This window comes from Eschrichtius robustus, chromosome 1, assembly GCF_028021215.1.
Source record: "Eschrichtius robustus isolate mEscRob2 chromosome 1, mEscRob2.pri, whole genome shotgun sequence".
Classification (NCBI taxonomy): domain Eukaryota; kingdom Metazoa; phylum Chordata; class Mammalia; order Artiodactyla; family Eschrichtiidae; genus Eschrichtius; species Eschrichtius robustus.
The window spans coordinates 135,564,071-135,579,099 of NC_090824.1; the positions used below are offsets into that span (position 1 = coordinate 135,564,071).

The following is a 15,029-nucleotide window of genomic DNA, read 5'->3' on the forward strand; positions in this document are numbered from 1 at the left end:
CGACCCATGTCCCCTGCATTGGAAGCTCGGAGTCTTAACCACTGGACCGCCAGGAAAGTCCCAGAAGAGCTTCTTATATCGTGGTCTTACAGTCAGCTTATGGTCACCGATATCCCCCGTCTCTGTCATGGGGCCTGCAATCCAGACCTGGTGCGCACAGATAACCTTAGATCTTGCCCCTGTCCCCAGATGCCTGGGGTAAAAACTTACCCCCTCAATGCCTGAGTTTGGGCCCTGAGGGGACTGAGCAGGGGCTACCAGCAGGGTTCCTAAGCCAAGCGTTTATTGTTCAAGAGGTAACTGATCCTTGCTTCAGGCTTGGGAGGCAGAAATGAGGAGCCCCCAAAGCCTTCCACAAACAAAACCCCACGCTCAGGGACTCAGCTCGGTGCAGGCTGCAGCACGAGCAACAGGGACTGCACTTGGAAGGGAGAAAAGGTGAGCTTCAGGCGGCTGTCCCGAAGGGGCAGGGGGCCAGCAGGGTCACGGCGCTCCAGGAGGTCACAGCTGGAGAACAGGACGGACCATGAGCGCCCCGCGAGAGCAGGACTCCCACTCCCACCCCGCGCCCCCACTCACAGGACGGCCTCCTGAACGGGCAGCGACGTGTGCAGCCAGCAGTCCACGTGGCTGCCGTGGGCCTCATACAGCCTCAGGACCAGCTTGCGGCCCTGGAGGCTGGTCTCCGCCTAAGGAGGGAGGTGGGTGGTGGGTGGTGGGCAGGGCCGAGGGCGGGCCCAGCTCGGGACCCCAGCCTGCTCCCCGCACCCCACCGGCCCTTGCCTGCTTGATGGTCTCCAACACGACTGCGGGCGAGGACACTGAAAAGGCGCTCCAGGCGGCGGCGGGTGCCGGGCCCGGGGCGGGCAGCGCCAGCAGGGGGAAGTTGAGGCTGTAGGCAGCGGGGATAACGCCAGCATCCTGGAAGGACCCTGGGCCCAGACCGGAAAGGGACGCGTGGTGTTAAATGAGGGTAGGGGCGTGGGACTGCTGGAGTGCTCCCCACTTACCGTTGGGGCAACCGAGGCTGAGAGGGGCAGAGAGGTATCGGGGCCGCAGCACTCACCCTCATGCGGCATCAGCGCGTAGGTGAACTCGTGGCGCCCCACGTCAACCGTGGAGTCAGGGGACTTGGGCGCCCGCAAGCTGGGGTGGGGAGGGTGGGTAAGGGCCAGGCTGGAGCCGCTGAAGTTCTGTCCTGGGAAGACCGCGCTCCCATACCAGTCCCCGGGAGGCACCCCACTCACAGGGAGAGGCTGAGGACGCTGCCTCGTACTGACGCGCCATACTTGCAGTCATTGAGCAGAGCCAGCCCAAAGCCGTGCTCTGACAGATCCATCCAGCGGTGGGCCCACACCTGGAGGGTAGATCGGAGACCCACTTGGCGGCCCCGCCTCCTCCTCGTGCTCCAGAGCTCCTGTCAGTAGACTGAGGGACTCTCTGGGACCACACGATTGAATGCCAGCTCTCACTACAGGAGGCCCTGGGCACACCACACACCTGTCTAAGCCCCAGCTCCTCATCTGGGAAAGGGGGATAAGAGTACTTACCCCACCTAATGGGCATGAATATCAGACTAAACAGAAAGCGTTTAGCACCATGCCTGGCATACACGTCAGGAACAAGCAAATACTGATCATCATCTCCTCCTCACCCCATACCACACAGCTAGTCTCTCCCCAGCCAGGGAGGATCCAAACCCTCCACCACACCCCACCCCACACCACCCCACATCAGACCTCAAATCGGGCCCAGTCCCAAGAGGTGTTGTAGTGGGTGGGCCGCTGCAGATGTCCGAACTGGACCTCAAAGGTGGCCTGGGGGCTCCGCACACGGGCAGGGAACTCCACCTTCAGGAACTTGTGGGCCTCGTGCCAGTGCACCTGTGGGGGGTGGAGGCAGGGGTGCAAGGGGAGGGACCCCTCCTCACCAGCCACACCCAGGGAGGATACCCACCACCCTGCCCCCTGCTACCTCGGTGTGGAAGCGGACATAGGGGCAGCCGACGTCCAGCACAACCTCTTGGCTGAGCCGACTGTTGGGGCTGATCTGCAGCAGAAACCAGGCGCTGCCCCGCATGCCACCCTCAGTGCCCACGGCCAAGGTCCCTGCCTGGCCCAGCACTGGCTTCCTGTGGAACAGCGGAGGGAGGCGCTGAGCCAGGACAGCCTGGCGGAGGGGGCCCAATACTCTTGTATCCCACGCCGCCCCCGAGTCCTGCCCACCCCGCACCGTGTTTCTAGGTGGTAGTCCATGACGTCCCACGCGTCCCAGTACAGGGGGACATCATCAAACAGCACAAACTGGTTCCCCACAGCACCCTCAGCAATGGCCTCCCTGGAAGGACACAGAGACTGGCGCTTTACAACTGTACGACCGTGGTCTCTCCAGCTGTTTGAGGTGGGTGGGGTGGGAGGTAGGGTGAGTAGGCCCAGAGGACAGGAGGCTCCTAACCCAGCCAGCCCCGTTCCGTGTGTGGGTCCCAGTCCTGAGCCACCTGTGGGCTACTGTGGTCAGCTGTGGCCAGAGGACAGAGGGAATGAGAGGTCTGGGGTCCCCTGCCAGGCACTGGGAGAGGGCAGCGAGGGGTTAGCACCTGCCAGAGGCCACCAGCACCAGAGACGTCAGGCAGCCAGTTGGGTCCAGCCTCACCCGGATGATGCCGTTGTCCAGAGTCACAGAACCGTCAGTCTTGGTGGGAGGGCGCCTTGAGGCTAAGTCTGCAGAGGCTTCCCGCCACCAATAGCCCGCCCAACCCCAGCCCCAGCCCTGCCTTGCCACCTGCTCCAGGTTGGGGAGCTCAGAACCCCCACGTTGTCAGGGACAGCCCAGGACAGCCAGCCCCTGCCCACCGCGATGTGCCAGCACTCACCTCCTGCACTACAAACACAGGCTGCTGGGGCAGCAGGGGCTGCAGTGAGGTGGGGGTGGGAGCAGGAGCGTAGCCCGTGCCGGGCACTGTCACCAGAGCTGGGGATGAGGCCTGGGCATCAGCACAGCCTCCCTCACCTTCCAGGAACCATACTCGGGGAGGGGTGGGGGGGTGGAGGGGGTGCGTATTACTAGTACTCCTAGCCTGGGGCAACCCGGGGCAGAGATCCCCAGGGGAATGTCCCCAACTCTCGATTTGGCCTTGATCCCTCCTGCTACAGTAGCCACCCTTCTCCCCAGCTCATACCTAGGCAGTGGGCCCCACCAGGCCTGGGCAGGGCCAACACTTCAGTGCGCTTCCAGGGCAGTGTGTTGACAATGAGGAGGCCCTCAGGACCTGGCTCCCCAGCACAAAGGGCTGCGGCTGCAGCGCTGAGCAGTGTGTTGCCACGGGAACGGATGTCTGGGGAGAGACTGGCTGGTCATGGGTGGGCAGTGGGTCTGGATGACCCCTGAATGGCCCACAGGAGACACTCTGCCCTGGGTGCTGGAGAGCAGCGGAAATGTTGTCAGCCTCACCTTCGTAGTGGCACATGGCTTCCTCTGCCACCAGCTGGATGCAGCTTCCAGTCACCACATCATGGAACTGGTTCAGGAGCAGGAGCCTGCCGGGGCCAAGGGCAGGGCTGCGGAAGGCTGGGAGGGAGGGGCAGCCACAGAGGTGTCTGGGGTGAGGTTAATGGGTGGCAGGGGGCAGAAGACAGGCTGACCTCCAGAGGTCCTGCAGCTGGGCGGCCGGGTAGAGGAACTGGGCACTGCGGGCCAGGGCCAGGCTGCTGAGCAGCTCCACGTCGTGAAGGATCCGCTCACACTCCCGGTTCCCCTTCTTGATCTGAGCCCAGGGTAGGGAGAATTGGTCTAGAGTCTGTTGAAGCATCCCAGGACACCTTCCAAAGCCTTCCCTTGCTCAGAACCCCTGGTGGCTCCCCAGGGCCTCTTGTGAGTTACCTGCCCCAGATGCCTCCCTCCTCTCCCCTCAGCCCAAGCCCTTCCTCCCTCAGGGATGCTCAGTCCTGCCTCCTCCAGGCTGCTGACCACCCGGCTCTTGCACTTCTCTCCTCTCAGCTCCTCCGTGGAACACAAGCCTCTTCCCCCAGGTCTGGGCTGGGCTCTGTCCTGTGCTTCCTCCTCTGACCCTCTGGGCCTCTCAAGGGCACGCCCTCCCCATTTGGCTCAGCAACCAGCTCCTGACCTGGGCATGGGTGGTGTAGGTGCCATTATGTAGCTCCAGGAAGAGCTCTCCGACCCACGTGCACAGCTGCCCCGAGTGGCCCTCCAGCGCCGAGAAGAGTCGCTCCGGAGAAGAGAGCTGCACCCTGAGGGAGACTGCAAGCCTGGGTCTCCCAGCCTGGCCGTGTGATTCACCCTTCTCCCATGCAAGGGTGACAAGAGATCCAGTCCCGACAGAAAGGAGCCACCCCCAGAAAGCTCCCTGTCCACACAAAGCCAGTTCTGGACACTCCAGGAGAGTTTTCTCTCTAGTAGGTTTAAGCCCCATCCCACCTTTAGGTTTCCCCCCACCCTACCACCAGGGTAGAAGTTGGGAGGAGTCCATGGTCCGGGATTGGAGGGGTACAAGGTTTAGGGGAGGTGTCGGGCCCAATGTTTGAGCAGAAGGAAGGACTAAGCGCAAGGGCAGAGGGTAGGGCTGAGTGAGCCCAGGCCTGACCTGGGCAGCCCATCTGTATTGCACAGCCGCTTCAAGCGGTCCACCATGGTCTGGGTGGGGCCACCACCCCCATCCCCAAAGCCAAAGAGGAAGGCACTGTGGTTGGTACGCCCCTTGTCCCGGTTTTTGGCCACAGTCTTCAGCACCTGCACAGGCGGGCTCAGGGTCAGCTTAGGACAGGACACCCAGCCCTCTCCAGCCTGCCTCCCATCCCCGACCTTGGCCACTAGGTGCCCTCTCACCTCCTCCACACTGCCCTGCATCCCATATGAGTCACCAGGCGGGAAGTGGGCCAGCACCCGGGAGCCATCCAGCCCCTCCCAGAAAAAGGTATGGTGCTGCAGGCAGGGAAACAGGTAGAAGAGAGAGGGCAGAGTCAGGGCTGAGGCAGAGCCGGGCCTCCTAGACCTGCCCCTCCTGTTGTGTGACCCTGGGGGAGGCATGCCTTCTCTGGGTCGGGGTTGGGTGGTTTGTCCAGGGCCCCTCAATCAGCCTGGACGGAGATGTATGGGCCTGGTGGGACCCAGGCCCACTCTGAGCCTGGTTCCTTGGGGCCTGCTCACCGGGAAGGAGTTCACCAAGTTCCAGCTCAGTTTTTGGGTGAGGAAGCGCCTGATGCCACAGCTGCGCATGATCTGTGGGAGCTGCGCTGAGTAGCCGAATGTGTCTGGCAGCCAGAACTGCAGGGAAAGGGCCTCTGGGCACAGGAACCGGGGCTCTCGGCAGCGCGGCCACAGCCTCAGCCCCTCATCACTCAAGGGCAAGCTGCAGCCCCACGCGCCTGCAGGCGCAGCCGCTCCCAGCCTACCTCGGAGCACATCTTCCCAAACTCCTGCAGGAAGAAGCTCTGTCCCTGCAGGAACTGCCTCACCATGGCCTCTCCACTGGGAAGGTTCCCATCCTGGCAGTGAGGGAACAGGGAGGCAGCCGGGGTCAGCACCAGGTGGAATGGGCAGGAGCTCAGGCCAACCACCCCGACAGGAGCAGCCAGGGCTCTGACACTGGGTTATAGCCAGTGCCCAGGGAGTGTCCATCTCCTCACTTCAGGCCCACCTGTCTGCCAGAGGGGAGGTTTCTGGGGCCAGGTCATGCAGACAGTCTGTCACTGTGCTTGAGACCCTCCTCCCCCTTGGAGTGCCAGGCCCTGGAATTCCAGGGACTGATAAGTGCTGCCGCGGAGGGGGCATGAAGGGCCTGCAGAGAGTCACCAGCAAAGCCGAGGAGAGAAGCCCATGATGCTATGGCCTGAGGCTGAGGGGCTGCAGACTGCACTTACCATCTCCACCCAGGTGCCCCCCACGGGCACAAATTGCCCACGGCAGGCGAACTCCTGGAGCCGGGCATGCAGGCCAGGGTAGTGGCTCTTCACCCATGCGAGCTGCTGCGCCTGTGGGGCAGATGAGGCGGGAGCTGGGCCAGGGGCGACAAGAACCCCACCCAGGGCTGAGTACCTGGGGCCCAGTGGGTGGCTGAGGGTGAGGAGCCCTGCCCCTCAGGCCCCAGAAGCCCTCGGAACCTCACACTAGCGCCCATTGGGCTCCAGGTACCACCCGCACAGCTGTCCCTCTGACCTGGGAGCAGACAAAGATGAACTCAGGATTCCGCTCCATGAGCTGAACGACTGTCACCCAGCTGCGGGCACATTTCCGCACGGTCTCCTTGAAGGGCCAGAGCCAGGCTAGACGGGGAGGAGGGTGGAGGATAGGAGAGCAGCAAGGTCCCCAGCTCCTCACAGATCTCCAGCCACACCCCTGCCCCCCAGCACCCAACCAGGCCCAGCCTGGGCCTCCAGAGGGTCATCCTAGCCTTCCGTCCATCCCAGGCCCTTTCCCTGCAAAGTCCTGTGGCACCTCTCCTGAGCTGTCACTTTACATCACTCTTGCAAGGTAGGAGTAGAGACTGGGGAAAGGAGGTTGGCTGGGGCTCTCGGATCAATTTTACATCAGGAAATGGAGGCCCCAGTCCCTGGAATAGCCTTACTCTGAGGTTTAGACACCCCCGAGAGGATCCTATAAGAGGTAGCAGGGGTTGGCCCTTCCCCTGCACGCACATTGAAGGACAGCCTGGAACAGAGGGCACAGCTTCCTGAGATGGACCTGCCTGGGCCAGCCGTCCTGCGTGAGGCACTACAGCCTCTTGCAACCTCTAGGCCTCAGTTCCTTCTTTACCAGCCCAGAACTCTACATCCCATGCTTTGACACAGCAGAGAAAGCCCTTGTTCTGTGGTTCAGAAACTTTAGCTGCATCAGAATCAATACCTTAGGGAGTTTTTAAAAAATGTAATTTCCCGGGGACTTCCCTGGTGGCGCAGTGGTTAAGAATCCGCCTGCCAGTGCAGGGGACACGGGTTCGATCCCTGGTCTGGGAAGGTCCCACAAAAAAAAAAAAAAAAAAAATGTAATTTCCCATAAGCCTCACAGACACTGCAGACATACCAGGTTCAAAACCGACCTCCTGATCCTCCCCAGGAAACCTGCCCCTGGGCTTGAGTCCCCATCTCAACTACTTCCACATCACTCCTATCTGAGGACTTGGGCACTTGTCAAATTCTTACTCATCCTCACTCTGTTCAAAGGTCATCTCCTCTGAGAAACCTTTCTTGAATCCCCCAGACCCAGCTGGGTTAAATGCCTCTTCTGGGCTCCCCAGCCCCCCATCCTTCCCTCCATCATGGCAGCAACTGTGTCTGCCTATTTTGTGATCATCAGTCTCTATAATCCTACCCCCACAATATCTAGCATGGGGCCACACGGGGCATCAGATTTTGTTAAGAGTAAATGAAGCCACATCTAGCAGAGCCTACAGGCCATTCCCCTTTCCCCAGGGAAAACTGAGGTCCAAGAGGGGCAAGAACTTAATGTGGATCACACAGTGCTTCCAGGGCACAGCCAGGTCTTCGAGGCCACTGCTGCCTCCCCGAACCAGCCCAGCCAGCTGCTGCCCTACCTGTATCAATGTGGCAGTGCCCCAGGGCATGGATGGTATGCTGGCTTTCACCCCCACGTTGGCCAAAGAACTTGGAGGCCAGGGCCTGGGCCACTGGGAAGGTCTCCGGCTGGGCGGGGTCACATACGTTCACCATCTGGTTGGCTGTGTACAGGGCCTGGTAGCTGCGCTGGTTGTCCTCCCCGAGGCCCTGCAGCAGGGTTCTGTCCCTTAATCCCCATCTCAAGCAAGCAGAGTCTCCAAAATTAGACCCCAGCTGATCTCCCACGGGTTCTCAGCAGAGTTGCTCCCTACCTCCAACCCTGTGCTCCTGCTGGTCCCCCGCTCAGCACTGTCTCCTTCCTCCCCTTTACACAGGGAAATCCTCTCAACACTCAGGCAGGCATGAAACACCCTCCCTATTCTGGATTCCCAGAGCCCCAACTATCTGACCCAAGAAACAGCCTGCCTGGAACAGGGCTCTAGAGGGTGACCAGGTGGCGTGGGGGTGTCGAGTACCTTGGCCATACCCAGCAGCAGCTCCAGATCCACCAGGAGCTTGTGGACATCCCGGTGGAACACGGCCAGCTCAGCCCGGCTCACCTGGAACATCTTCTCTGGGTCAGGGGCTGCGATCATGTGTCCCTTCCCGGCCCCCAGGAGCCCATTGCAGGCTACTTCCACATAGAGGGTCAGGCTACAAATGTGGGGAGGCAGCCTCAGGCCAAGGGACTGGCAGAGGACTCTGGGGCTTGGGGAGGGAGGACCAAAGAGGCATCCAGCAGACCCCTCCCCATTCACCCCCAGGATCTACCACCCAGAGGAGCTCACAGTTATGTCAGGTGCATGTGAGAGAGGGTCATGGTAGAAACAACAGACTACACCAAATTCTACTGATGAGTGTTCTGCCTTGGTTGGGGAGAATAAGTAGCCAGGTTTGGAACCATGTGAATTATGCTGTTGTTTAGACTTTTATTTCCAAAGCTGTCTTTACAAAGTACTGCCTTGGTCTCAGAACCCTCTTTGCACATTAAAAACATGTTTGGATCTCCCAGGTCCGGTCTTTCAGAACAAAGATCCATCAGCCAACATGGGCAGGCCACTGTTTGGAGAGCATGGTGGGCTGTGGTGCTGTTCTACTCAGTCTTCAGAGAGCAAACATGACTTCCTTCGGGAAGCCTTCCATGACTCTCCTCTTATCCCTCTCCTTAGTCTAGAACAGATTTCTTATGTTGAAAGGTTTTTCTTTCAAAGCCCTCATCAGTTTTGCAATTATATAAGTATATGTGAGTCCCCCTTGCTGTCAAGAATCACATCATTCACCCTCACAGTCCCAGTGCCTGGAAACATCAGATACACAATGTTCAATAAATATAATACCTAAGAAGAGTTTTTGATGGTGTCATAAAATGCACGTTATAATATGGATTTTTAAAAAATCAGGTTAAAATATCAAAGAAATACAACCTCAACTAGTAAAAACTACATTTGAAAGAATTCCTGAGAACAATGTTGAGATGTTAATAATGGGCGTCACTAAGTGGTGGGATAATGGGAGTTATTTACTTCTTTGTGCTTTTCTGTATTTAACCCAAGAACGAAAACACTATCTTTATAGTCAGAAAAATCCTGCTTTTCAAAAATAAACTATGAGAGTTGAAGATGGTTGTACTGAAAGTGGGTGTGTTTCTCAGATCGTTCTGGGCCTCAGCTCCTGCTTGCCCACTGGTGCTCCCTCCCCTACAGCACTGGTCAACCACAGCACAGGGACTCACTCACCTCCGGGGGTCTTCTTCCCCCAGCTTGTCAGTCAGGACATAGCTGGTCTTCTCCCCCTCTTTGGTCAAACCCTGGTGGGGAGTGCAGTGAAACAGACAGGACCTGAGGCTTGTGAACAGCTCAGATGAAGTGTAAGCTGAGGGAGGCCAGGCCCCTCTACCGGGTCCCTAGCACTGGCTCCTCTCTCCCAGACAAGGATTGACAAATCAGGGACCTCTGGTAGCAGGTGCCCCAACCCCCATGGCAGTCAGTGCCATGAGCACCAAATGGCACCTATTTGCCAGCAGAAAAGCCACTGGTCTTGTGGAGTCTTGGGGAGGTATCAGGTCCTTGGTGGCTTCTGGTGGCCTCTGTACCCCTGAATAAGCATCTGAAGGGAAACTCTATGAAGTCAGGGACAGGTTTACCTCATTCTCCACTATATCCCCAGTGCTTAGCACAGGGACCTGCCAGAGAGGGCACTCAGGAGACATCCGCTGAGCCAGTGAAGGGAGGGAGGGAAGGAGGGAGGGGTCTGCCATCTTTCTGTACAGGAAGAACAACAGTCCTGACCTGAGACTGAGGGTTAGTCAAACTGAAATGGAAGCTGTGTGAACCTGAGCAAGTGTGTAACCTCTATATATCTCAGTTTCTTAGTCTGTAAATGGCCATAAAGACCTACCACATAGGATTATAAAGGTTAAACCTGTTAAGGTTGGATGCATAAACAAGGTACTTAATAGTGGCTATATCTGGGGAACTGGGGGTGAGGTAGCAGGGAGATATCCATTATTTCAGGTCAAGAGGACTTTTTAAACTTTATACTATCCAGAACTGTTTCAAAGTCCCCCTCCCCGACTGCCATAAGCATATATTACATATAATAAAAACCAGTTTATTTAAAACTAAAAATAAAAAGTGATATAGTCTGCAAAGTCACTAGTCTGGCACCTAGTAAAGGGTTAATAAATGGATCTGCTGTATATATTATTGTATTTGATTAATAACTATTTTCATCCCAGAATGGGAGGGTGACCAGTCAGTGGCAGGGTTGGTTTAGTATTAATTATGTTGAGACCCTCAGCGATCCTTTCAAACATGAGAAGGAACAATTACACAGGGGCCCAAGCAACAACTTGTCCAGTCCTGAAATCCTGATACCACCCTGCAGGCTTAGCCACTCAGCTGTGGCTTCTCCAGAGACCAGGGCTGAAATGTGGCCATACCTGACCTAGGGCAGGGCTCCTTACCTGGACAGGTTCCCCATCACGCCACACCAGGCCTTCTCCATCACTTTCCCAGCGAAGATGAACTTCCTGACCCACCCATGCCTCTGGGATGGTCAGCTCCACCCGGAACCAACAGGTCCACCATCTGCAACAGAACCACTAAGATGGGCCTAGGGATCGAAGCCCTTTCCTTTCGACATACTTCCTTGGACTAAGGGTCAGCAGGGGCTTGAGACTTTCACCAAGTATCTGCAGCATCACAAGGTATTCAGCTTTGATCCACAAGAAAGGAGCAACGGGGTGTACAGCAAGGTGAGGGAAAGAGGCAGAGAATCAGGGGTCTGTGATTTGTCCTAGAGTGTCCTGCCTAAGGGATGTCCAGGGACTGGGAGAAGGGGGGAAATGAAAATTCTCCCATGAAATCTTGAGGGATCAGGGATCTGCTCCCAGCAGAGGGTGCTGCTCTGCCCCAAGTGACTGTCTAGGGCAGAGGGCCGACAATGGAGGTGTGGCCCTTAGGGGAGGCGAGTAAGCCGGGAGCGGGGCCCTGTTGGCCACGCCCTCCCTCTAGAGCGTTACCCACGTGGGTCCGAAGCTGTCGCCGACCTGCGCGGGGCGGAAATCCTGCTGGACTGCCTCCTGGTAGGGAAGCCTTTCGGGTGTCAAGAAGCTGGAGAGCTCGGCCACTGGGCAGCTGTCTCCGAAGAGCCTGGGCGGGAGGGGCAGGTGGGCACGCGCCCGTGGGCCAACCGGCGGGTGGGGACTCGCATTCCCTCGATCCACCGCCGGGAGGGCTGCCTCACAGCTCAGTCTCCCCCCACCCCCTCCTCCTGGACCCCAGCCCTTCCCGCGGCGGGCACTTTGTCCCTCGGCCCAGGTGGCCGAAGCTTGGGTTTCCCCCCGGAAGGGAAGGCTAGAGACGCGTGGATGCGGCCGGCCGGCGCCATGGGCCGGGGGGCCACACCTGCCGCGGAGATTACAGTCAGTAAAGTAGAGCGGCGACACGAATTTCTCCACCCGCTCCAGCGTAGTGCGCCAGTGCTTCAGCGCCGGCGCCGCCGCCATCGCCGCGCGCTCTCTCCTTTCCCCGGAAGGCCCCAAACGCTGCCGGCGCGGTCCACGGCCTGGAACCAAAGGTTCCGGCGTCCGAAGGGCGCCTTCCAGGCCCGGGCAGCTTTTCTTGGAACACCGGCGGCTCTGTTAAGTCTCGCTGCTCTGAACTTTGAGCAGGGAGCTGAAAGCTAAAAGCCGCGCTTCCGATGCTCTCTTCTTATCTCGTCCGAGCTGGTGGCCATTTAGGGCAAATCCCTAAATAAAATAGGAAGTTTGACGCTTTGATTCTGCAGAAGGCCTGGGACAGAGACAAGCCGTTAGGCACGACGGGTGGGAGCCTGGGTTGCTGCCGACGCAGGTCACCTATTCTCCGAAGCTGCAAGCGGGAACCTCCTTGCCCTCTGGTCCCAGCCCGCCCTCTGGCGATCTCGAAAACCCGTGTCTGCTTAACGTGGCAAGAGCCGGGGTGCCAGGACCGGTGCTTTCAAGCCAATCGGCAGACATGTGTTAAATAGAGAGGGCTTTGCACCCCAGTAACCTCAGCTTCCTCTACTACATGTTTTATGTATATGGGTAAGCGCTGCCCATCGCCAGAAACTCCGAAGATTTTGATTTGAGATTGCAGATCACATACATAGAATTCACGATCCTAACAGAATAATGTATTTCCCTACACGGAACTGAAGAGTTCAGAGAAGCCATAATGCCAGAAACACCTCCAATTTCATCCTCACGTTACTCTGCTAATCTGTTGGCAGCTTGTTCCCCCCTCCTGGGAATGCTATGAAGTCCTTGTCTATAAAATCATTACGAAGAAAAGTATATACACAACATGAGCCCTGATATTTTAATGGAAATACTGACCAAGTTTACAACATTTCAAATGCAAATCATAGGGAAAGGTGATTAAGTACAGAATACCAAATGTGATTTAAAATATAACTTCCTGCTATAAGACAGGCTGAGTTGAGCTTGGAGCTCAGATGGCAGGAGGGATATAAATGCTGTTTGTGAAACCCTGGCTGTCGGTGAAGCTCCCCCTTCTTTTGGTTGCACTGGTAGGATGGGGTTTTCTCCTCTGTTGGCCCTGAAACCCTATCCTGACCTGCAAGCAGCTGCTCTGGGCATAACCCTATGCAGAGACAGCAATAGCTGGGGCTGCCCCTGGTCAGGTCCCATCAGTACCCCGCCCACCTGCCCACCGCCCCACCCCCCGGCCGTAATTCCAAGTCAACATGGTCTTAAGCAAGCAGAGGTGAGTTATTGCTGGGAAAACCTGAAGATCTTCCCCCCCAGTATCACTCCATCTCCCAAGTCAGGCATTGCCCCAGCTTCACCAGAGACTCTCCTCCCACAAGGCTCTTTTGCCACCCTACACTTTTGGGCTCTGAGTCTCCTGTAGTTGTCCCATCCCTTCACTGCCCCCCACCACACCCAACAAAAAACTCTTAAAATCGGAAAAGTCTACCATGTGTTATGAAAGTCCAGAGCCAAAAAATTTGTGGTTTTGTGGTGGTGATGTTGGGAATTTTTAATTAAAAAGCAAAAACCACACAAATCACTGCTGGTTACTTTACAGCTATGACTAGGGTAATGGTTGCTGGAGAAAAATTCACCAGAGTACTGGGAGGGGCTCAGTTGGTCTTTGTTCAGAAAGTCCAGGCTGACCACATATAAAAATCCTAATCACTCATGTTTAAATATCTGCCAGTTTAAATTTATGTAGTTTAAAAAAATATATATGTATACATTCCATTTGCAGTTGCTAATGAAATGTATCGAATCTCCCTCCCAGCCCCCATTTATACCACACACTCTGTACACACTTCTTTCAAACACTGGTTTGGTATTTAAGCTGTTCACTCCCATTTCCAATAAGGATAAGAAAAAATACAGAGAAGTACAAACTACATAGCTGCACAACTTACCCAAATATAAAATATTTCCAAACAGCTGAAATAAGGGGGGAAAATACGTACTAAAAGAATGAATAATTCTATTTAAAAAATTTAAGATATTTTGATTTGGAACACATACAACTGACTGCTAACTATTTAAAGTCAAATCCTGTTTGTACCGTAGATAAGGAACTGAAGCCCAAATCCCTGCTTCACAGTAGTTCTCTGGTGAGGACAAGGGACTTGGGTTGAGAGTTTATTCCTTAAGTAAGAACCAAGCTTTATTTATTTACAAAAAAAAAAAAAAAAAAAAAAAAGTTGGGGCAAGGGGGAAGACAAGTTTTACACAAAAGTACTACAACGGTAACTCCCTTTGGTAAAAAGTGTAATAAATGTCTTGTACATCTGTTCATAGTACTAAATCTGAAGCCACATAGAACTATGGTACACAAGAAGCTAGAGCAGTTATGCTAGCACATCAAAGCATATTTCTTTTAATAAAAAATTGACAGTATGTACATTATTTACAAAAAAAAAAAAGAAAAACCAAGTTAAAACTGTGTGTGTGTGTGTGTGTGTGTGTGAGTAAAGCTGGTGGATGGCACTAGGGTAGACTAGTAAAGAAGCAGGTACAAAACAGTTCCACGGGAGCTAAAAAGGACGACTGATTTGAACTTGTTGAGGTTGAGAACCAGAGGAGAGAATAACGGGTGGGCAGCAAGGGATTCGTCAGGAATCAAATCCACAAGATGATCAATCCCAAAGCCAAACTGCAGGTCCCAGAGAAAATCTAATGGGTGATCTAGATGTGCTCAAGTGACCAGGAAAAAAAAATCCAATCCAGTTTTTTTTCCTTTTGGGGGGGAAGAGGAAAGGAGCAGTGACCATCAGAGTTACAATCCATCTAAGCACTGAGTCCTTCCCCAGTCTGTCAGTCAATGCTCGCCCATTCCAATCAAGGTGTGAACAGCATCCGGTTCCCTCATTGAAGGTCAGGCCCCAGGAGGCTCCAGTCTTAGCTCTGCTGGTGTGTGCAAGCAAACTGCATGTCCCTGTGCTTGCATGGATTTCTTCCCCTCCAGGGCAGGGTAATGCCCAAAACCCCTGGGAAAAGTTCCAGCTCCGGCTTTGTAAGGTATCCACGTTCCTTATATGTAGCCCACTTGGTGCCAGGTTGCACCAGCCACACACAGATCAGGTGGCCATGTCCCAGAGAGGCCCAGTGAGGCTTGAAAGGCATCTTCCTTGTTTCTTCGGTGTGTGCGAGTACACGTGCCCCCCCAACACACACACACCCCTCAAGTTATCTGCTCTGGCTCTGCAGTTATGGGGCTTTGAACACTGTGCCATATTTGACACGGTACTTGTTAATGCTCACAAAGTGCAGGGTCTCTGTGTCACAGGTGGTGGTGCAGGGCACCAGGCCCTCCAGCCCCTCGCCCATGAGCCACTTGCTGGTCTCCGCTGCCATTTCACGGGGCACATGCTCCTTGGTCCATTTATCTACCCAGGCCTGGAACCTCTGATGTAGCCGCTTGCTTACCCGCTCATGGGACTGCAAAATAG

At 55.7% G+C, this 15,029-nt stretch overlaps 2 protein-coding genes across 7 annotated transcripts in view; both read right to left on the reverse strand.

Annotated features, from left to right (window-relative positions):
• Positions 1-266: 266 nt before the first annotated feature.
• MAN2C1 (mannosidase alpha class 2C member 1) lies at positions 267-11,628 on the reverse strand. Of its 2 annotated transcripts, none has more exons than XM_068555943.1 (26): positions 11,477-11,628; positions 11,096-11,221; positions 10,534-10,657; positions 9,305-9,375; positions 8,045-8,222; positions 7,547-7,736; positions 6,172-6,278; positions 5,877-5,987; positions 5,409-5,501; positions 5,164-5,280; positions 4,843-4,938; positions 4,601-4,746; positions 4,124-4,247; positions 3,642-3,763; positions 3,451-3,536; positions 3,179-3,334; positions 2,873-2,970; positions 2,597-2,691; positions 2,233-2,337; positions 1,975-2,131; positions 1,740-1,883; positions 1,248-1,357; positions 1,067-1,146; positions 784-932; positions 580-689; positions 267-507 (listed from the first exon to the last, which is right to left on the reverse strand). In XM_068555943.1, exons 1-26 carry the CDS (start codon positions 11,575-11,577, stop codon positions 381-383), a joined length of 3,123 nt encoding a protein of 1,040 aa, XP_068412044.1. In that variant the 5' UTR covers positions 11,578-11,628; the 3' UTR covers positions 267-380. The 2 variants fall into 2 exon arrangements, with proteins under 2 accessions (XP_068412044.1, XP_068412053.1); XM_068555952.1 differs by having other exon boundaries at positions 2,597-2,729; positions 2,873-2,983.
• A 1,374-nt stretch (positions 11,629-13,002) lies between these two features.
• SIN3A (SIN3 transcription regulator family member A) overlaps positions 13,003-15,029 on the reverse strand; it is a 71,382-nt gene continuing 69,355 nt past the window's right edge. For all 5 annotated transcript variants that reach the window (XM_068556034.1, XM_068556041.1, XM_068556018.1 and 2 more), the window contains exon 21: positions 13,003-15,018. In XM_068556034.1, the coding sequence (XP_068412135.1) occupies positions 14,788-15,018 (231 nt within the window). In that variant the 3' untranslated portion in view covers positions 13,003-14,787. The remainder of the gene's footprint in view (positions 15,019-15,029) is intronic.

Bases quoted from the DNA above. Each gene is read 5' to 3' on its own strand.
- MAN2C1 (XM_068555952.1), bottom strand. From the start codon at position 11,577: ATGGCGGCGGCGCCGGCGCTGAAGCACTGGCGCACTACGCTGGAGCGG. The intron at 5,281-5,408 runs GTAGGCTGGGAG...CTTTCCCTGCAG, and splicing joins TTGGGAAGATGTGCTCCGAG to TTCTGGCTGCCAGACACATT. The intron at 2,730-2,872 runs GTGAGTGCTGGC...GGTGGCGGGAAG, and splicing joins CTGTGTTTGTAGTGCAGGAG to CCTCTGCAGACTTAGCCTCA.